At 35.4% G+C, this 22,422-nt stretch overlaps 5 protein-coding genes across 6 annotated transcripts; 1 reads left to right on the top strand and 4 right to left on the bottom strand.

Annotated features, from left to right (window-relative positions):
* LOC18603822 (betaine aldehyde dehydrogenase 1, chloroplastic) lies at positions 88–6,409 on the bottom strand. Its single transcript, XM_018117632.1, has 15 exons — positions 6,208–6,409; positions 5,949–6,091; positions 3,953–4,033; positions 3,719–3,867; positions 3,183–3,275; positions 2,918–3,041; positions 2,722–2,787; positions 2,539–2,605; positions 2,286–2,362; positions 1,639–1,752; positions 1,193–1,270; positions 958–1,109; positions 739–799; positions 523–629; positions 88–316 (listed from the first exon to the last, which is right to left on the bottom strand). Exons 1-15 carry the CDS (start codon positions 6,314–6,316, stop codon positions 226–228), a joined length of 1,512 nt encoding a protein of 503 aa, XP_017973121.1. The 5' UTR covers positions 6,317–6,409; the 3' UTR covers positions 88–225.
* LOC18603821 (pentatricopeptide repeat-containing protein At1g74900, mitochondrial) lies at positions 7,657–10,332 on the bottom strand. 2 transcript variants are annotated; one of them, XM_007036018.2, is made up of 3 exons: positions 8,291–10,332; positions 8,082–8,205; positions 7,657–7,968 (listed from the first exon to the last, which is right to left on the bottom strand). In XM_007036018.2, the coding sequence occupies exon 1, from the start codon at positions 10,181–10,183 to the stop codon at positions 8,708–8,710; it is 1,476 nt and encodes a 491-aa protein (XP_007036080.2). In that variant the 5' UTR covers positions 10,184–10,332; the 3' UTR covers positions 7,657–7,968; positions 8,082–8,205; positions 8,291–8,707. The 2 variants fall into 2 exon arrangements, with proteins under 2 accessions (XP_007036080.2, XP_007036083.2); XM_007036021.2 differs by having other exon boundaries at positions 8,082–10,332.
* Positions 10,486–14,371, top strand: LOC18603820 (anaphase-promoting complex subunit 8). Its single transcript, XM_007036017.2, has 4 exons — positions 10,486–10,685; positions 11,085–11,391; positions 12,397–13,647; positions 13,763–14,371. The coding sequence occupies exons 1-4, from the start codon at positions 10,600–10,602 to the stop codon at positions 13,850–13,852; spliced, it is 1,734 nt and encodes a 577-aa protein (XP_007036079.2). The 5' UTR covers positions 10,486–10,599; the 3' UTR covers positions 13,853–14,371.
* LOC18603819 lies at positions 14,934–16,331 on the bottom strand. Its single transcript, XM_007036016.2, has 3 exons — positions 16,195–16,331; positions 15,971–16,059; positions 14,934–15,319 (listed from the first exon to the last, which is right to left on the bottom strand). The coding sequence occupies exons 1-3, from the start codon at positions 16,219–16,221 to the stop codon at positions 15,172–15,174; spliced, it is 264 nt and encodes an 87-aa protein (XP_007036078.1). The 5' UTR covers positions 16,222–16,331; the 3' UTR covers positions 14,934–15,171.
* LOC18603818 (pre-mRNA-splicing factor 38B) lies at positions 17,097–20,629 on the bottom strand. The gene is made up of 6 exons (XM_007036015.2): positions 19,891–20,629; positions 19,274–19,325; positions 18,551–18,634; positions 18,288–18,352; positions 17,981–18,139; positions 17,097–17,862 (listed from the first exon to the last, which is right to left on the bottom strand). The coding sequence occupies exons 1-6, from the start codon at positions 20,515–20,517 to the stop codon at positions 17,812–17,814; spliced, it is 1,038 nt and encodes a 345-aa protein (XP_007036077.2). The 5' UTR covers positions 20,518–20,629; the 3' UTR covers positions 17,097–17,811.

The raw sequence follows: 22,422 nt of genomic DNA, 5'->3' as shown, positions 1-22,422 counted from the left end.
CCACCATCGCTGTGGGAGGTGACGATACAGCCGACAGGAAAATACCAGTTAATCAGCTAAGACAAGAAAATATAATGAACAACAAACTATATGAAAAATAATCCATCTTTTTCCAGTATTCAGTTCAATACATAGTACATAGCAGTCCTCTCAGCTCTCACAATATTATTCCCTCTTCTCCGCTGTTTTAGTGCAAAAGATTTGTTTCAACATCCACGAGGATTCTCACAGCTTTGATGGAGAGCGATACCATCCCCATGGTTCGTCCGAGACATACTGTGTGACTTGCTTCACACTCAGGTAATTCTCCAGACCCCTATGGAAAAAAAAAAAAAAAAGCAAGCAAAAAGGAACCAGCTGCTGTTAGAATCAGTTCCAACAGTCATCCAGGAGAAGAAAAAGCATTTTGTTGATATAAGAAGCATCGATGCAGAGACTTCCATCGAGTCAGAAATGCTTGGCATTTGAAAATTATAATAATATGATACTGCAACACTATAATTTGGATGATCAGAGTAATACCATTCCCCTAGTTCACGCCCGTAACCACTGCGCTTGTTGCCTCCCCATGGAGCTTGACAGAAGCATGGCTGTGAACAATTGATCCAGACTATACCTGCTTGGAGAGCCTGCAAAGCAGGAGAAAAGATAAAAATTTCAATGACAAAGATACAGAGATTCACAGCATCAACTAAGGTGCAGAATGGCTCAAAACTTCAAACTACAAGTAACTCCCACCTTACTGACACGATCACATCTTTCCAGGTCATTTGATATCACAGCGGCACCCAAGCCATAACTGGAAATTTTAAAAAATAGTCATCAGCATAATCAGACCAAAACAAGAAAGAGAAGGGAAAGAAATCATTAAACAACCCAAAAGAAATTAGAGACAGTTTATGCAGACAAAATATCAATTTACTGCACTTAAATCAACAAGAAAATTAGGTGACTCACTGGGTGTCATTTGCCAAGTCAAGGGCTTCCTCTTCCGTACTAAACGTTTTAACACAAAGAACAGGTCCAAAAACTTCTTCCCTCCAGATTTGCATGGAAGTTGTCACGTCAGTTATTATAGTTGGTTCAACAAAAAACCCCTTCTTTAAATGCTGCCAAATATTTGTTGAATATATAAGAGAAGGTGACAGGTTTAGAAAGAGATACAGTGAAAATAATGAGAAGCAGTGGATACCTCAGGACGAACTCCACCACACAGAATGGTAGCACCCTCACTCTTAGCAGTTGAGATGAAATTCAATACTTTCTCATACTGTAGCCAATGAAATAAATTTTACTAAGCACAAAATCTTGAAATTTTGAACATATAGGTAGTAGCATGTCTAACAATTGACTCTTTAGTAACATAGGGTGCCAAATGCCCAAATCAACTGAATTTTCAAATTCAATATCTAAGCCTGTCACCTCAATACATATCGAGAGAACCATAGAGACACTGGAGAACAAACATAACAAGGTGGATTTAACAAAAAGCACTAATGGGAGAACAGGAAGAAGGATAGGGAAGCGGGTTATTTCTGCTGAATTTAACATCTCCTACTGGCCCTGCTCCCCATTTCAAAAGAAGGAAAAAGAAAGAAGGATGGAAAATGATACATAGTTCTCAAACAGCATTATTACCTGCCCTCCACTAACAACAGGGCCGAGCCTGCAACCTTCTTCTAAGGGATCTGAAATCTTAATGTTCTTAGTCCATTTCACAAGCCTGTCCAGAAATTCTTTTGCAATGCTTTCCTGAAATATTGAAATGTACATTTTCATAATGAGAAGAAAGATGGAAACAAGAAGAAAAGGGAAAAGCGACAAGGATAGACTCCTGATTAAAAAAAATTCTGTCTAGTGGATCTATTGTATGAGATTTTTCAGCTGGCAGTGCATTATAACTAAGCGTGCTTAATCTATTGTGAAATACAAGAATGGTGAAATTTATAGCTCTTCTTCACTGTATCAGGAAGGCAAAATGATATGTGTTCCAAAAGAAATAGTTATGCCAATTTCTAGGACAACATGCCATAAGGAAGCCTTCTAGGTTGATGTGCTTACTCTAGAAAGAGGTTAGTTACACCAGTTTGTATGTGAACTGGATCGGTTCACATCATGCTTGAAACTAAACAAAATTGCATGACTGCATGTGTTTAATAACCTCGTTCTGGATTACTACAAAATTTCCCCTTCCATATATTAAAACCAAAAGAGAAAGTGGAACGATGAACAAGTGTCTGTAAACCCTATAAAGAAAGAGCAAACAATGTGGTTAAGCAACTCACATGTACAATAAGACGGGATGTTGCACTGCAGATCTGTCCATTTGTCCAGAAGACACCAAATGCAGTCCATTCAGCAGCTATTAAGATCACCAAGAATTTCAATGAACAACCTACCGAACTGGAGTATAGTTTTCTAACATGATAGGTCTTAGAAACCAGACATTTATGAACAATTTGTTTCTAACGAACAAGTCCTACTACATGAGGAACATTGACAATACATCAATTAAATTGTAACTCAGATGGCACTAACCCTTGTCAAGGTCAACATCCTCGAAGACAACAATTGGGCTTTTCCCACCAAGCTCTAAAGAAACAGGCTGCCAAAGAAAGTACATAAGATAAAATAATTTTATGCAGATATCAAAGTGACTATGACAACAATAAGAGAACAAAAGGATACTTCTAAGTTTTGAATTATTGAACTTTAATATACCTTGACCATTTGGGCTGCTGCTGCCATTATCTTGCTCCCTGTTGCAGTGCTTCCAGTAAAGGCAATCTGTTTAAAACTAACAATTAGAATTTATGCCACTTTTGATATTTATCTTACAATAACCCAGATCATCAATCATTCCTAATTCAAGTTCATAGAAAAGCTTCAATAAAAAAATGATTAAAGACAACTAAACCTTGTCAACATTGGGATGAGATGCCAAAGGGGCACCAGCTTCAGGGCCCAGTCCAGTCAGAATGTTCAGGACACCAGGAGGAAGACCAACATCCCTACACACTTCAGCCAGCTCCAAACAGGTGCTGGGAAAAAATAAAGAAAATAAAAAGCATAAATCATGAGCAGCATTTTTTGGTCCCAAATATAAAATATAATCAAGCAAACTCAAAATTTCATAAAAATTGACAAATTAACAAATTGCTGTAACTAAGTTGAGAACGTACAGAGATGCCAACTCAGAAGGCTTCAGTATTGCAGCACAACCTGCAGCCAAGGCAGGAGCTACTTTCCATACAGCCATCAATAGTGGATAATTCCTTCAAAACACAAGAAAAACAACAATCCACAAAAGCCATTATTAAAGAGTCCTCAAGCCACCCACTGCACGTGATTCCAATTAATTGATATAAAGCATTATAATATCAAATGCGATAATTAAGCCTTCAAATGATAAGGAATTTTAACTTGCAACTTGGACAACTATTTTGCAATTACCACAACAGGCAAAATATACAGGCCTACTTTCATGTAATCAAGCTGCTCATGTATTTAAAAAAAAAAACCTAAGTTACACAATGCACACAATAGCTTTGATAAATTGTACAAGCAAACCTTATAATAGGACAATGAGAAGAACATGATCTTTACTCATATTAATAGGAAATGAGAGCATAGCATTGCCAGTGAATGACAATATATAGAAATAGTAAACTCCATTTACACAAAGAACAACAAACCAAAAACAAGAAGCAAATAGTACCATGGAGTAATCAATCCAACAACCCCAATTGGTTCCTTAAGCACATAACTCTTAAATGTACCCATTGGAAGGGAGACAGGAGCCTTTTGCTTTGCATCTAAACCTTCAGCAAGGTCCGCATAGTACTCAAAACATCCAGCAACATCATCCTGGATAAAATGAATAAACAGGTAAGAAAACATGCTAAATGCTGAACCATAGAAGATAGAACCTTCATCAGTGTTGCAAGCACACCATGTCCCATGCTGCTTCATCAAGTGGTTTCCCGCAATCAATTGCTTCAAGCTTTGCTAATTCAGATTTTCTCTCTGTTATCTGAACCATTCATACATACTAAAGTAATCACAATTGGGCCAACAAAGCCAATTCAAAGATGAACATAGAAAAGAAAATTCAGAAAGTGACAGAAATGCTAGGTGTTCAGTTACAATAAAAAATCTGCACAGAATTCCGATAAGGGAATTAATTTTTTAGTTCTTCATCTGCAAAAGTTATCATCACCACTTTAGTTTATTTGTATAGGAAAACTTGACTGCATCTGCATATCTCATCGCAATGAAATTGCTAGCCAAACAACATACCATAAAATTTCTCTAGAGCATATATAGTGTTTTAAAGCAAGAACATTGACCACAAGTTGTCTGAAGTAGGTAGAAGTACCCAAAATGTAGCACCTTGACCAATGGATAGGAGTGAGCAAATGGGTGGATTGAGTGGTTTGGTCCGCTATACCTAAGGACCAAATAAACCAAACATTTTTAGAAAACCGATCAAACTGACCAAACATAGAATTGGTTTACCCAGTTTGGTTTTAGACCAATGGACTAAAATTTTATCACTTTTTTTTTTTTACAAATTATAATATTAAAACTTATAAACTTCATCCATAATTATAAAATATACAAATAATCTAAATATAAAAAAAGAAACATACATTTGTTCCTTCACTCACATAATTATTAAGTGTAGTCATATAAATAAAAATTAATATAAATTATAATAATGCTTATGTATAAATTAAATATGTGTATATATGATATATTACTTTATTACATATATAAAATTAATGACACAATTTATATGTTATAATGTTTTAATTTTTATATCAAAGTTTGATAAATAATAACTAATTATAAACAATATGTTATAAAAACTAAAGCGATAACTAATGAAGTTATTAAGTGTAATCATATAAATAAGATTTATTATAACTTATAATAATGCTTATGTATAAATTACATATATGTATATATAATATATTACTTTATTATATATATATATGAAATTATGATACAACTTACATGTTATAATGTTTTATATCAAAGTTTATATAAATAAAAGCTAATTATAAACAATATGTTATAAAAACTAAGGTGATACCTAATAAAGTTATTAAGTGTAATCATATAAATAAAATTTATTATAAGTTATAAGAATGATTCTATATATATTAAATACATGTATATATAATATATTTATACAATTATATATATGTATATATATATACATAACATTTTATATTACGAAACATTACTAAGGTGTAATAATTATAACACATTAATATGTAAGATATTTACTATCATATATTATAATATTAACATATAAATTATATTATTTAAAATATATAACTTGTAATTTTATATTAATACAGATTTATAAATAAGTAAATATATATAATTAATATTAAATTACTATGATTATGGTTTGTATACGTATATATAATAAAATAATATATTTTAAATATATTATTAATTAAGTTTACTATCAATTCTTCTTAATATATATAAAAAATGTTATATATTAATATATAAAAAATTAGTTTGGTTTTTTGAGTGGTTTAGTCTAAAAATTTTAAAATCGAGAATCGACCAAAAAATCAACAAAGCCAAACATTTTGGACCAATTGATTCCATAGAGCAATTAGACCGAACTGTTTTGCTCACCCCTACCATTGGATCCGACTAAAATAAACAAAAATAAGCGGACATCCTGTAGCAGGTCATAATTTTTGGCTCAGCACATTGATATGCTAATTCCGAGATATCAGCAGTAGCGCACAGCAAATGTCCTTTTGTCGGGTAACATTTTTAATAAAGTGCATTATTTTGTATGGGGCGTGGCAAAATTTAATGATTCAAGGTCATCAATCGGTTAATAATTGGATTCGGAACAAAAATTATCACTTTTGTAATAAAATTGAATTGTAACATAAAATTGAACTATATTATACCTTAGCAGCGATGGCACGTAAATACTTGGCACGGACAGCGCCAGAAGCCAAAGCCCAGTCCTTGCCTTTGTTTCTAGAAAGGGCTCTCCGAGCAGCAGCCACGGCAAGGTCCACATCTTCAGCTGTAGCTGCTGGAATATCACCTGAAACGTCAAAGAAATTTAAACATTTCAGAACCTTATCCAAGTGAAGATCCTGATTAAAGCAGTAATCAACAAAATTAAAGAAGCTGGATCGAGGAAAAAGGAAAAAGAATAACCGATGATCTGTTCAGTGGCAGGGTTGATGACAGGGATTCGTTTCTTGAGAAGGGGCTCTCTCCACTCGCCGTCGATGAGTAACTGTCGACTCGGAATTTGGACCGCCATGGTGATCTCAAACTCAAAACTAAAGAAGAAGCCTTTTGAGCAGTGAGGCGTTGGTGCTTTGATAGGAGAGTTGGATGGCTGTTTTCTAGTACACTGGCTCCGTTATCAATTAGCATTTTATAGACGACAAAATTAATAATTTAATTTTTGTGAAATTACAAGTATGTATAAAATTATTCAAAAAATGTGCAAAAATTAAGATAAAAAAAACGTAAATAGAATTTAGTTATGATAATATTCCCTGAGATGGAGATTTGAAATGCACACCTAAATCCAATGCCAAATTTCATAGATTTAAAGAAAAGATTGATCACTTCAATTTCCTCCTCCACATTCACGCTTAATTATTATTCTTATTATTATTTTCATAAAGTAGAATATGGAGTCGCGCTTCGGTTTTTTTGGAGTTGAAAAATCGCATGAACAAAAGGGGCCCACACTCCAACCTGCCCATCATGCAATGGGCCCCACGGCATGGCAATCATAAAGGTGGTGTTGTCTTCAGTCCTTTTCTTCCAGGTGGGCTTTGGGCTTGGGCTTTGTTGGAATATTTAATTCTACATTTTCAGTCACCATGCCTTAATAACTTAGGTACAACATTTGCGGTGAGACACATGACAGGCAAACTCAGTGCTACTTCCAGCTACAGGGGCATTTCCTAGTCCTACTTTCCCATTTTGAACAAACACTTTAAACACCTTGAGACCTTTAAAGGAAAAAGGGCAGTTTGAACATTATAATATATATAACAATGTTACAGCTGTTAACTTGGGTCAACTTCACTTCTATTAGCCCAACAGGAGCAGCCATAACTCAGCCACACAAGAGAAACTAGGGATGTCAAGGGATCGAATATCTTATAATTTTAAGATATTTAAATTTTATTTTTATAAAAATTTAATTATCTTAATTTTATTAAATATCTGAATAATTTTAAAAGTTATTACCCTAATCTTAATTTTATTGTATTTTTATTATCCTAAAATTACCTTAATCGATTTAAAAACTCAATTAAATTAAAAAATTATTAAAATTTTTTTCATGAATATCTAATTACTCAAACTCCTATACATACACAATAATTTTTTTTACGTATTTTATAAAGTTAATTACTAATTAAATTAATAAAAATAAAATTATATTCTTTTATAATATGATATGATATTTATATTATTTAAATATAATTAATAATTTAATAATTTTTTATTTATATATTCATATCATCAAATTAGTTACTTAACTAACTTTATTCTAAATATATTATTTTATCAACATACAACAAAAAAAACGGCTTAGCCATATGGTGGAGGCGTGAGTGCTTTCCTGCATGACCTGGGTTCGAGTCCTAATGCTGCAATTTTATTCAGGTATTGTAAACGGGTTCGAATTCGGGTAATAAAATTACTACACGAATGCCAGTAGCAAAGCAGAAATTATGCTATTATGCCCCCCAATAACAACTGCCTCATTTCGCACTTCAGGCTCAATCCTCTATTCATGACAGCATCCTTAAATCCTCGGACAACTTTATACCCTACACTTGACAGCACTACTGATAATGCCACACTAGGCTCATAATACACTGCATTTCATACAACTGAAGCCTGCTATTCCTCTCTCTCCAAGTATTACAAAGAAAACCTCTCCACCACCTGCAGTTAATATGAAAAATTTTGAAACCGAAACTTCCAACCACTGCAGGTTGCATGTAAATAAAATGACCAATTGTTTCAAGATAAAAGGTAAGAAAAGTTAGAAAACCCACCTCCGGAACACATTTCTGCAAGTAAGAAGTTGCTGTATCGAGGACATCAATTCAAAAAGATTATCATCCTCCAATGCAAAAGCTTAGGATTGGTTGATTTGGAAAGTAAATTAAGCTTGCAAATCTTCCCGAAAGTTGAACCAAGAATAACGCACTGTGAGTTAACCATAAAACAGGGCAGGAAAAACATCATAGTTTAACATACTGACCTCATGATGACAAATGTTCAGTTCAAGCATCTCTAGCTGACATTAAAGCTGGTTGAGAAAATTATTTGTGCCCTCACGAATTCCTCACCAGTACATACTTCAATAAACATGGCAACATTGCTTAGAAGCAACCTCATATTCTCCCCGCAGCAATTAAATGAAACAAGGTTTGAGTTAAAAGAGTCTGTAAATTTTACACAACAGAAGGATTTTGTCAAAAAGTGCTACAAGGCAAACGATCAGCCAGCGAGTCTAAATCCTCCAATTCGGTACAGCTATGCACTCAAGAACTGACAGTCACAAAAAGTACCAGATTTCTTCACAATCACTGCATTTTAGAAAGTAAAGAGGCATAATTCCTCAGAAATAGGAATGAGATCGACAGTGTTGATATGACAAAATCAGATACAACAGGCTTCACAATTTAAACTGTCGAGGAAGACGGCCACATCTGCTCTGCAATCTCAAAATCCCCTTTGCAAAACCTTGATTACCTGTCAGCAAAAGTCCATCCAAAACACGATTGAAAGTTAATCTTCGAGGCATAAATCCTCTATCAACCATCTCAATTAACAACTTCCCAGCCACCACTGAATCATCGGGTTTCTTCCTTACAAACATTGCACTTATCAAAATATTGTACGTATCCAAATTTGGCAAGCAATCACCACAACTCATTTTCTGAAACAACTCCAAACCTTTCTCAATCTCACCAGCATCACAGAAATACCGAATCACGATATTGTATGACTGCACATTTGGTCCACATTCATCATCCCTCATTTTATCCATAAATTCGATAGCCCTATCCATTTGTTCTTTATGACACAACCCCCTAATCACCACGTTATAAGTAGTTGAATTCGGAACATAACCCTTCCTCAACATCTCCTCAAAAACCAAAATAGCATTCTCCACGCAATCTTTCTTACACAAAACTTGAATCAAAGCATTGTAAGTTGCAACTGAAGGCAACACACCTTCCCTAACCATCTCATCGAAAACTTTTCTAGCCCTCTTAATCTCCCCCGCAACACCAAGTCCATGAACTACAGTAGTATAAGTAACAACGTCAATTTCACACTTTCTCTTCTTCATTTCCAGAAAAAACTTCCAACCCTCCTCAATTTGACCAGCTCTAAAATAGCCTTTTAGAATTATATTATACGCAGTCAAATTTGGAGTCAAACCTTTTTCCACCATCTCCTTTAAAGTCTCAAGAGCCATATTTGTCCTCTTAATCAAGCACCAACCGTTTGCGATTATGTTATAACTAATAACATCGGCTTTAAACTTTCCTCTGAGTACTTTAAAAAAGTTGCATGCTTTCTCAACACGTTTAGCTTTACATAAAACATCAAGAATTGTATTAAAAGAATGCAAATCCTGGAAACAACCATGTTCATGCATTGACAAGAAGATTTTAAGGGCTTTATCGGGTTTTCCAGCGGCGACGTACCTTTCGGCGATGATGGCGAAGGTTTTGGGGGTGGGGTGGAGGCGGAGAGAGCGCATACGGTGGAGGAGGGTGAAAACGGTGGCGTAGTGACGGAGACGGGCAGCGATGTCTATGGCATGGTCGAAGGAGGAAACGGAGTGGATGTAGGTAGGGTGGTTGTGGAGGAGGAGGTGGAAGAATTGGAGGGCTTTGGGGCCGTGGTTCCAGAGCTGCTTGAGGATGGTGTCGACTAAAAGCGGGGTCCAGTTGATGGAGGGGGAGAGGAGGGATTGGGTAAGGGATTTTGGGTTGGTGGAGGTTAGAATAAGGCCGGTGAGGATGGCGGCGGCGGAGGTGGTGTTTTGCGGCTGTGGAGTGGTGGTGCTGAAGGATTTAGGCAGGTGGAGAGCAGTTTTGGAGAGGGGTGGAGTGAGCTTGGAGAGTAAAGAAAACATCTTTTTGGGGCCTTATGCCCTGTGTCAGTGAAGAAGACAGACGCTTTCAAGCAGGAAAAGGATGTGTTGATGCTCCACTCAAACAGAAATGCAAAACAAATCTTCCTGCCCGCAGGCAGGCAAGCAACAAAGGAGCTCCCAAAGCTAAAATAGTCAAATTACTCATCTTTTTCCTTTTCTTTATTATAGTAATAATAAAAGAAAAAAAGTTTTGTTTTTGTTTTTCTTGGACTTTGTCATTGGGCCATTTCCAAGCCCAGTTAAAAGAAGTTGTATTCTGTTTTCAAAATGCTGGGCGGGGATCGATCAAATCTGTAGCCATTTTATACAAAAGAGTGCGAGGGGGATGTTCAAAGAAGGGCGCCAGCTTCATTATTACTAGCACTTCAATTCAATCCACAAAACTATTTTTCAAAATGAGTTCCAAAGAAAGTTGCAGAAACGAGCTCCGCACTGCCATTCGCCAACTCAGCGATCGTTGCCTTTACTCTGCTTCCAAATGGTAACCCCTAATGAACCCTAAATCCTAACCTCTCTTTGCTATTTCTATGTTTTGACTCTCTCATAAAAAACCCATTTCTCTGAGTGCCATTCTAAGTCTTTATAAGGTGTTAGCAGATCTCAAAAACGCTGCCAAGCTAGTGTTTTGATTGGCTTCTTGAAGTAGAAATCCAACCTTTTTTTTTATGGGCAATCTAATGCCTTCATTTGGGCTTCAAAGTTTGGCTTTGCTTTGCTTTCAACATGCCTTTTTTATGATAAAGTCATGTTCTTTATTGCTCCGGTTTCTTATTGAGATGCAATCTGTCATCAGAAATTTTATAAAATTTGATTCCTTATAATTACAGAAATTCTACTTGGTATTTTTTCGCGATGAATCTTTGGTTGTTTTTATTTACAGGGCAGCAGAACAGCTTGTGGGAATCGAGCAAGACCCGGCAAAGTTCACACCTTCAAACACAAGATTCCAGCGTGGAAGCTCAAGTATTCGCAGAAGGTTTCGGACCAATGAGATCACTTCAACACCACCCACTGGTGTTGCCTACGTGTCCACTCCGGTGATGGAGGAAGATGAAGTGATACATGGTGACTTCTACCTTCTAGCAAAGTCTTATTTCGATTGCCGAGAGTATAGGAGGGCCGCTCATGTGCTTCGGGATCAAACTGGAAAAAAATCTGTGTTCTTGCGATGTTATGCTCTTTATCTGGTTTGTTCATTTCTCAACTCGTTATCTTGTAATTTGCATCACTTGCTGTTTTCTTATTCCTGGTTTTGATTGTCTAACAAAGAGTGCTGTTGTGCTAGCTATTTTCATGAGTGAGTATTTTTTGTTCCATAAGTTAGTTGACCACCTGCCTCTTTAGAAAACATTAGGGAAAATGAAAGAGGGCCTCAAGCACATATTATAATATGATCTTACTTTATGTGGAAACTTATGGAGGAGAATATTATGAGGTGGTTAATCATTCATCATCAGTGAAGAAGATTGTCCTTGTTACCAAGAACAAAAACTTGAGGTGATGCAAGCTGTTGATTTGGATAGTTACTGTAGCCTTTTTTCCCTCTTTGCTTGGCCTCAATGGAGAATTACTGTTACTCGGTTGAGGGGGAAGAAGAAAATAATAACAATCTTGTATGCCTTTTCCTGCAAAAAAAGTTACACTATAAATATCCTTTTGTTTAACCAATTCTTATTATCTCATTTATGATTTTGTTTCCATTGCTTGGTTAAATTTTTAAAATACTTGAGATGAGCAACTTAGGTGCTTCCCATTTTACTTGATTAGCATATTAAAAACACAGTTTTGATCCATCACAAGTAGTCTATATAAAATATTGCTGTTTAGTTGTCAGAGTTAGTCCTCATCTAATAACCGCAAATTGCATGAGGAACTTTGAAGAGTGCCAAGTAACTCCATAATGTAGTTTTAGACTGTTTGTAAAATTCCACACCAAACTTAGTAAATCGTACTTGTGGCATTCATCAAACTGCAAATATTAAAGCACCAGTCATTTCATTTAATATATCTTTTCAGTTGATCTAAATGGGCCTAGAGTTTGTGGCTGCTAGAAGCAGGAAACTGGAAAGGGACCTTAATAAAGATGTTGGGAAACTGTAGTTAGGTTTGGTCATTTGTCTGTGCCAATGCTATGTGATTTCTTCAAGCTGTCTTATGTTTCTATACTTTGCTCCTTTTATTGCTTCATGAAGGCTGGAGAGAAGCGAAAAGAAGAGGAAATGATAGAACTTGAAGGGCCCTTAGGTAAGAGTGATACTGTGAACCGTGAATTGGTTTCTCTAGAGAGGGAGTTATCAACTCTTTGCAAGAATAACATGATCGATCCTTTTGGGTTGTACTTGTATGGTCTTGTACTTAAAGAGAAAGGCAATGAAAATCTTGCCCGCAAAGTTCTTGTGGAATCTGTCAATAGTTACCCTTGGAATTGGAGTGCCTGGTCAGAGTTGCAATCATTATGTACTACAGTCGACCTCTTGAACAGCCTCAATCTCAGTAATCACTGGATGAAGGAGTTCTTTCTTGCCAGTGTCTACCAAGAGCTCAGGATGCACAATGAATCGTTAGTAAAATATGAAAATCTACAGGGTAATTTTACATTTAGTAACTACATACAGGCTCAAATTGCTAAAGCTCGGTACAGTCTTAGGGAGTTTGAACAAGTTGAAGTCATATTTGAAGACCTTTTAAGGAATGACCCTTATCGAGTGGAGGACATGGATACATATTCTAATGTGCTATACACAAAGGAATGTTTTTCAGCCTTGAGTTATCTTGCTCACAGGGTAATTATGACTGATAAATACAGGCCTGAATCGTGCTGCATTATTGGGAATTATTACAGTTTAAAAGGGCAGCATGAGAAGTCAGTCATGTATTTTAGGAGGGCACTCAAATTGAACAAAAATTATTTATCTGCTTGGACTTTAATGGGCCATGAGTATGTCGAAATGAAAAACACTCCAGCTGCAGTTGATGCCTACAGACGGGCTGTGGACATAAATCCTCGGGATTATCGAGCCTGGTATGGATTGGGACAAGCGTATGAGATGATGGGCATGCCCCACTATGCTTTGCATTATTTTCGGAAATCTGTTTTCTTTCAGCCCATTGATTCTCGGTTATGGATTGCAATGGCTCAATGCTATGAATCTGAACAACTTCACATGCTTGAAGAAGCCATCAAATGTTATAAAAGGGCAGCAAATTGTAATGACACAGAAGCAATTGCCCTGCATCGGCTAGCAAAGTTACATAGAGAACTTGGTCACCCTGAGGAGGCAGCATTCTACTATAAGAAGGATTTAGAAAGAATGGAAGCTGAAGAGAGAGAAGGACCAAACATAGTTGAAGCTCTGATGTTTCTTGCTACACACTACAAAGCACAGAAGAGATTTGAAGAAGCAGAGGTGTATTGTACCCGTCTTCTGGATTATACTGGCCCAGTGAGTTTCATTGTTATTCTTGCAGCAAATGATTCACAATACCCCTTTTTTGCAAAACTATCAGATGTTTCAAATGAGTTTCACTTATTTTATTCTTCTCTATGGTTGATTACAGGAGAGAGAAACAGCGAAGAATTTACTTCGAGGAATGAGAATAGCACAATCCAGTTTTCCTTCCATGGATGTTGAGCATTTTCATCCCTGATTTTCTCATACATTGGGATAGATGCTTGAAATTCTTTTGAAACAGGTATAACTTTCCCTTTGGACTTGGGAAATCAAAGACCAATGAAAACCTTTGGGACATGCCAATTTCAGTTGGCTGGTTCTTGGTCACTATTGCTACAGTTGCTGCATGTTTGTAACTTGGAAAATGTCCTCATTGTTGTGTAGTATCATAACAACTTGAAACATGTAGCTAGAAGCCTGTATAAACCTTCTAGAGCTCAAGTAGATGGTACTTTACGAATGTACTCGGGCCTGTAAATCTTATCTGTGGCTTTTATGAACTGTTTGAGTCAGTTGTGTTGAAAGGCAAGCAGCGACCATGAAGCAGTCAAAATTGTTGCTTGTGTTGTCATTTTGAGAACAGGACGTTTGTTCTGTAAGATAATAGGTTTTTTCGGGAATGCAGTTGTTGCCAAAATGTGTTATTTTTGGAGACTGTAGCACAGTGTTTTAAAGGAAATAGATGATCACTATGGTGAGTACTGAGTAGGCAAAACGTGACATGTTTCCACATTGTCAAATTTATTCTACTTTTTGGTTTTGAGTAAGTGAAAGTTCATTAATCCAGGTTCCAGATGCTGCACATCTAATTTTGGGCCTAATGAAAATGATCGCCCTAATCAACTGATAGCATCTTTCCTAAACAAATGACAACGCAGAGCACAACTAATTTTGCTCTGATGGGTGAAGAAAGGAAATAGGAAGTTAGGACAGATACTGTGCAGCCATATATGGCCACTGTCATCACTGCAGCTCTGCAAGCCAACAATACAAATCCTAAAGTGGCAAAATGACCCAAACCCAAAAATTCATCTCAAATAGTTTGAATTCAAACTCAGCAAAATTATCTTAACCCAAAAATCTATCCGAAAAACATTCAAATTCGAATTTGACCAAACCCAAACTGATCAAAAAGTCAAAAGGCATAATTGCTAAATTACCTCCATCCATAATCCGGCTACAGAGGAGGCAATTCCTGCATCATAATTGCCCAATTACACCTTCATCATTCCTAATATCATATCAAGTTCTGGGAACAGGAAATCAAAGCATAAAAATTAAAGAGCAGAACAACTTCAATCCCAAATCATATTGCAAATGAAATAGTCATCCACATAAGCTGAACTCATACAAGTTTCAGAGTTTATTCCCTTTAAAACCACATCAACTAAGTGTAAAATTAACACAACTTCTGTTATAATCAGCAGACAAAAGGACATCACTTGCTATTGAACATGACTTGGTTTTTTGTATTTTCATTTCCATTTCAACATAAAGCAAAAGCAATGCCAAGCCTCATTTTGGGTCTGTGAAAAAGCTGTTGATGCTGGGCATGATTTCAGGTGCCCTGTTGCGGACATATTTTCTTACAAAATGCTCGGCATATTTTTCTCCCTCAGCGAAGTTATCCAACACCCCAGCAGCCCTGTTCTCCTTGTTTACCCTGATTCAACGCAGACATTACAAAATCAGAAAGAATACATTTCAGCACTTAAATTTATTGTCACCATCTTTCCATCTTGTTTTATTTTTGTTTTGTTTTTCTCAAATGCACCTCTATAATCTATTAATTTTGTAATAAATTTAAAGAGAAAATAGCACATAACATAATTGGGGTTTTTTTCTTCTTTAGTGATTTATTGTTAAAAAGAAAAAATTACTACTACCATTTACATATTGGAAAAGAACCGGAAAAGTAAGGCTATAATTAGTTGATGCTTTTACTACTCAGATTTTATTATTTGCCTTTCTCTTCTTGAAGAAATGCTATAAAACAAAAGCAAAAGATAGCAAGCAATATCATAATTAATTCAAAACCTGGAAATGCCCTTCACCGTATTAATGAGAAAAAAAAAACCATTAACAGTCGTCTAAGCAATTATGCAATGCTTGGAATCACTAAAAGCTAAAATCCGCATGCAACAAGATTTCAAGTTCAACTAATGTCAAATTTCTCATAGATTGTCAACTCCGCAAATAATAATTTTCTTTTAAAGAAACAAGAAGGAAAAAATACCTTAAGCCCATAATAAAAGTTGTAAGAAATCATCAATATCTTAAAAAATTTAGAGTAACAAGCTGGAGAGAGAGAGACCTGACTTCAGGATTGATACAGATGTTGCGCACCAACTGCAAACCGCAGATCCCCACAGCAACACTAACGGCCGCGAACAGCGGATACACCTGCACCGCACCGTTTATTCATTTCTTATTAATTCATCAGATCTACCAATTTATTTACTCTAAAGTCTAACCTAAATAGATTATGCCCAAAAAAAAAAGAGCCAAACAAAATCAAAGGCGTGGATCTGAGCTTACCTCAGGCCTCAACCATCTGTTTGCCATGGAGCGCGCTGCACGGACGGATCGTAGCGGTAGATAAGCCAAAGAGAGAGGTTTCAAGTTTGATATGGAACAGAAGGCGAAAGGAGAGGAGAATGAGACCAAGAAAAGAAGGCATTTTAATTATCTTGACTCTTTTGACTTACTGGGGCATTTTCTTTTTCAATTATTTAAATAATATATAGGGTTGAACCTGATTGGTTACTACAGAGGGCCACCTGTGGGTATCATCCAATCTGTGGATGACGCGTAGGTTATAGTGTGCTTATCCAGGCCCTGACAAGAGCATAGCAGTGTTGTTGGGCTTCGCCTTAGCTCTTGTTATTTTATTTTTAGGCTTGTTGTTTCCGAAAAGTAAAACCATGGGCAAATTAGTGAATTACCCGCACAAGGAGAGCCGTGTGCTACCTTCAACTCAAAATTGTTCAGCAAAATGGATTCGATCCCGACAAATCAATGGTTTGTTCTATCGATTTTCAGAATTATACTTCAATAGTATATTTTTTGGTACTATTATTATTATACTAGATGTTACATATTTATTTTTTATATGTATTTTTTCAATGTTTCAATTTTGAAAATTATATTAAATTTTTGTTTTTTGTAAGACAGTGGAGAGAATTGATAAACTGATTCAATTTTTGAATTATTTAAAATTTTATCAATTTGAAGATAAAATTCAATTTATTCGATTTTCAAACTTTCGCTGAAACTCCCCGATTCCTGGTCTCTGAAAATGTCTTGACAAAAAAAACAAAAAGAAGAAAAAATTTCTTAGTGAGCCAGACTGTAACCAACTCTCATTTTATGTTCCTGATTTGGTCAATAACGATCGTGCTGGCATTGTGTATAAAAATGGACTCACACAAACACAATCATCAATGATGAACTTGGCTATAACACCCAGCATAACCGTCTCCTCAGTCCTTCACATTAGAGCTAGTTTTACTTGGCAAATGCACGGTCAGCATAATTAGAGCTAGTTCTAGAAACATTCAGCTTCCTAAAAATTAGGAAACGCCACCGTCCTCTACAAATATCAGAAGAAGCAAAATGGTTCTACCTCAGGACTTCACCAAGGAAGCTACCACCATTTCTGACTTTATCTTGGCACCTTGCTAATTCTTTTCAAATTACTTGTTTCCACCAAAATTTCCAGCACACCTGATTGGTGAGTTGCTAGAGAAACCCCTAGAGATTCAAAAACTAATTTCCCAAACCCATCTTGTTTTAAACGTTTAAGATTATTTGTGAAACATATCCTTACCACACCAGCAAAGACACAATTTTTGATAAAGAAAAAAAAAGTGAGTCTAATTTTCCAGGATGCTTTTAAAACACAATTTCAGTCAAAGCATGATTTGAAACAACATTTCTAATATTAATGTGGCAAAAAGCATATAGATTTAAGAAATACGCTCAAAACTGGATGAGTTTGGGAAATAATTTTTTATCGCTGTACGAATTTTACCATTGACTCCCCCATTGGCTGCTCCCATGTTAACATCAGAATGATTACCATTTACCAGCAGCTGTCCCTGACAATATCCAGGGTCATTGAGTCAAAGACTGCACATCAGTTTGCCAATCCCTCTATGCCTTACGAACACGATCACGCCATGAACCTGGTTGCTTTGCAAGCACCTAGAATCATGCAAGAATAACTGATCATCTATTTCTCTCATGAATGCATGTGCTTACAATGCAACATGCAAATGCAAATACATACTTGAACAGACAGAGTAGTCTAGAGTTCACTCACCTTCTCACTTAAGAGGCTAATAGCCAGACCATTATCATTGCTATTTTTTTTATGTTTTTCCTCCTCCGGTTCACTGTCTGCAGTAATGGAAAGAGAAACTGTTGATGCCCCAAAAATGGCCTCATCATGAGCAGCTTTAATTTGCTCCTCCCTTCTTGCCTACATATTCACATGACATCAGCTACACCAGAGCCATCAAACTAATTGTCTCCCTTAAAGCTCAATGGATGGACAAAAAGCAGAACTGGTATGCATGAACATCAAATGGAATTTGAAAGACTGACAATACAAATGAGAGATGCAACACCTTGATGGCAGAAAACCGAAAGCTTTGACCAATATGCTTGACTAGTGCTGCATCGTCTTCAGCAACTGCAAACAAGTAAGCACATCAAGTAAGTTCTATTTTGCTCTGTTCATCTCAGTATTATATGTATTTCAAGCAAAAGGTCACAAAGTTCCCTCGTAAAGATAAATTCATATATGCAGTACATATTCAATGACAACCAACTTAAGTTACTAAAATTGCTTCTAAAATACAGTTATGAAGCAATATGATAGATGTTTAACCTTCAATTTCCTCATCATCAAGAGGGGCATCCCTGTCAAACTCAAACCGTTCCCAACCAGGGCCTTTTGCAGGATCCTTTTCAGCTGCATTCAAGATTTAATATTTAATAATGGGGAATGGAGAAAAAAATATCACACACACCTTGAAAGGGAACCTACTTATTTAGCAAGATCATATAGAATTTTACAGCCACTGCCTTTCAGGATTAACATTGTCATGACAGTACATGGGAACATATTTCATACTAACTGAAACAATGAAGAAATTATAGAAAAAGACTTTATGACTTGCAAAGCTTATAGTTTTAAAACTAGCAAACGTTCTGTGTTTATGAAATTAACAAAGATATGACAGAATCATGCACTAATATGCCAGCCTTTTAGTTGCATAAGCATTATTGGCGAAGAAGAATGTAAACATGCAACAAAATATTCACAAGACCTCTCTAGCAAACTTTAGACAGAGATCGCATCTGTATGTTAAATGCATCAAGACGAATTCAACTTTCTAGTTTAGCAGTTACCAAACTTTCATTTTTAAGATTACACTGACTTCCCATGAAGATAAACAACAGTATGCCACCTCACAACCAAAAGTATAACGCTTAATTGATAGTTTCAAGACATTAACAGCTCAAGAAGAATGGCACATAGCACCATCAAGACCCTTGAAACTAAAAAAATGACAGAATGGAAATCCATATGCAAAATAGGACAAATTACCTGTTTCAGCAAGCTGAAGTTTCATCTTGGCTTTAACTCTTTCAGCTGGTGACTGTTCACAAAAGAAATATGGCTTTTCATCACACCTTAAAGCAAGGCACTTACACACAGACAGATCTAAGCACATAAAGGTCATTGACAAAGTCACTCTTTAGGATAAAGAACCGACAGTTTCATGACTAAAATTAATGTAAGGCATACAGTCTGGACTTAGGATTGTAGACAATTTCCCAATGTCAGGCACATTGAACAAAAAATAGGTTCCTAATTCAAATACAATACAATCATACTCAGGTTCCACTCTAAATTAGTAAATCCTCAAATGTTACTTTTTGTTCTTGTTAATGGCGTACTAATAATAACTTTCGAAATAAATTTCCACGTCTCTTTCATTCAACCATGCTTTCGGTATGCTACACACATCGTGATGAGTTTAATAGATAGTACACAATTGTGGCATGAACTTGAGAAATTGAAGATTAAGCAGTTTAGGGTTCTGATTCTTTAAAAATCAAGTCGCAATAATAAATGTACTAAGCTAGAAGAAATACCTTATACAAGAAAATTAAAAAAAAAAAAGGATAAAACTGAAATGAAGAAACGAGAAATATTCATACCATCTTATCATAGCCCTCAATCAACTGCGAATAATCAACAGCGCCATTTCTTTCCTTCTTCGAATTCCCCACTCTCTCCCCATCCCTCTCTGACCTCCTCCGCTCTCGGGGAGACAAACTCCTGCTCCTCCTCCTCCCAGAACTTCGATCTCGACGCGGCGACCTACTCCTACTCCTCCTCCGATCTCTACGTGGCGACCTACTCCTGCTTCTCCGCCTCCTTCTCTCTCTATCTCTTTCTCTGTATCTCTCTCTACTCCTACTTCTGCTTCTACTTCGCCGCCTCGAATGCCTATCCTTGCCTCTGTCTCTCTCCCTCTCCCTCTCCCCGCTGCTTCTCTCCGAGACCCTAGCTTCTCTTTCCGGCTTCTTCTTTAGCTTATTTTGAATGGATTGAAGTTGAGATTCTTTCTCGAGCTTGGAAGCGGTGGCAGGGCTTGAGGCCCTAACGAAGCTGCTGAGGAAGGACGAAGACGAAGACGAAGAGACAAAAGCTGAGCTTCTTTGCGGAACCGCGTCGTGTTGATCATCGTTGGAGGAGAAGCCGAGGCCTCGTTTGAATCTGGCGGCTCCTTCGCCTTTCCGCGTAAGCTCGTCGTAGTAAGCTACCGCCTTTTCTTCTTCCATTTCTGATTTTGGTTTGCTTTGCAAACTGAATTTTCTGGGGATCGGAATGAGAGCTGAGAAAGAAAGAGCGGAAGATGAAATTTCAATTTTGATGCGATTTCTTCCGCTATCAAACTGATGGAGACTGCGACGATGTGGTTGTTTTCTCAGCGGACCTATTATGGATTACATTACAAGGCCCATTAGTTAATAGTATGACTGAGCCCGTTATGAAGATTTTTTGTGGCATGGCATTGTGCTCCAATTCATTTGGTGATGTAGAAGATAATTTTTTTAATTATATTTTTTTAATTTTGACTTATTATTATTAATTTTATACAATTTAATTATATAAAAAAATCAGCAAGTCATGCGGACGTGAGACATCACATTCTTAATATAAAAAATAAAATCATAAAACTCGAGAAACAATTATCAAGTGCTAAGCATAAGCTTGAGTTAGAACATACATAAATGCTTATATTAGTTTTCACTTTCCCAATTACGACAAAACTTTACTCAAGCAAGTCAATGAAAATTATTTCAATTTGATCATTTGATTCTATTATTATTATTATTGATTTTGGATTTAAATTTAAAAGTTTTAATTCTTAAATCTAAAATTATCCAAAATCCAATATTGTGCATCTTAAAATCGTTCAAAAGTACTATTATTAATTATATATTTTATAGCATGGCATTATGCTCGAATCATAGTTTTGCATTTTTTACATAAAAGTAATCCTAATAGAATCACAAACACATGATTATAAAGCGTAGGTTGGATATGTTCATTTTATATTTAGATTAGATACCAATTGATAGCAAAGCATGATTAGGGAACGCCATGATGAATCTTTTTCTATATTATAAAGATTAGATTTTAGTTAATAATTAATACTAACAACTTAATAATATACATTATATAATTGTTAAATTAATATACATATAGTAACATATGAAAATAAATGATATTTCGAACCATATGAATAAAATGAATTATGGCATAATATCTCAAATTTTTTAAATTATTTAAAAAAATTAAAATAAATTCTTGTATTTTTATTCGAACTAAATAAATTAGTAATTAACTTAATCAAAATATCATTTATTATTTTTATATTACGTGATGTTGATATAACATACTAATATATTATAATTAATAACAATATGATATGTTAATATATTATAATTAATAGTAACATGACATATTTATTAATATAATAATATGATCGTATAATATTTTTCATATAAACTGACAAGTGACATTTTGATTAACGATAATTAATCAAATATTATTTATAAATACTTATTTGATTCAAAATAAAAATTTATATATTTGATTAAATATAATAAAAAATAAAAAATTTATTTAAATTTCTTTTAATGGTTTAAGAGTTTATTTGGATATTATGTTATTAATTATTTATATTCAATAATTATATAATAATATATTATTGAGATTTAATCAAATATAATATAATATATTAGTTCATATAATTTTTTTTATTAATATTGTATTGTGTTATACAATACAGATTACGTATCATGCAATGATAACTATATTACATAATATTAAAAGTTAATACATAATCTTTACAAAATTTCTATTTTATTTGATTGGCAATTAAACAGACTTCAAAAAAATTACGTAGGTTGTTCTAGCATGCTATACGAATTGGCAATTTCAAGATTCCCTCCTACTCTTTGAAATGAAAGGACAAGAAAAGCCTCAATTCGTCTCCAATATCTGTCCTCTCATCTGAACCGTTGGATTGGATTCTCAAATCCACACTGCCATCTTTTATCATCATCTCAAAAAGAGAGAAAAAAAGAAAAAAAGCGATGGAGCGTAAACTCCGAAGCAAATCCAAACCCAAGAGATCGTATCGGATCGGGGAGCTTTTATGATCACATTAGTTTCTT

This window comes from Theobroma cacao, chromosome 3, assembly GCF_000208745.1.
Source record: "Theobroma cacao cultivar B97-61/B2 chromosome 3, Criollo_cocoa_genome_V2, whole genome shotgun sequence".
Classification (NCBI taxonomy): domain Eukaryota; kingdom Viridiplantae; phylum Streptophyta; class Magnoliopsida; order Malvales; family Malvaceae; genus Theobroma; species Theobroma cacao.
Note: the sequence above shows the minus strand (reverse complement) of the source record. Positions and strands in the feature narration are given on the sequence as shown.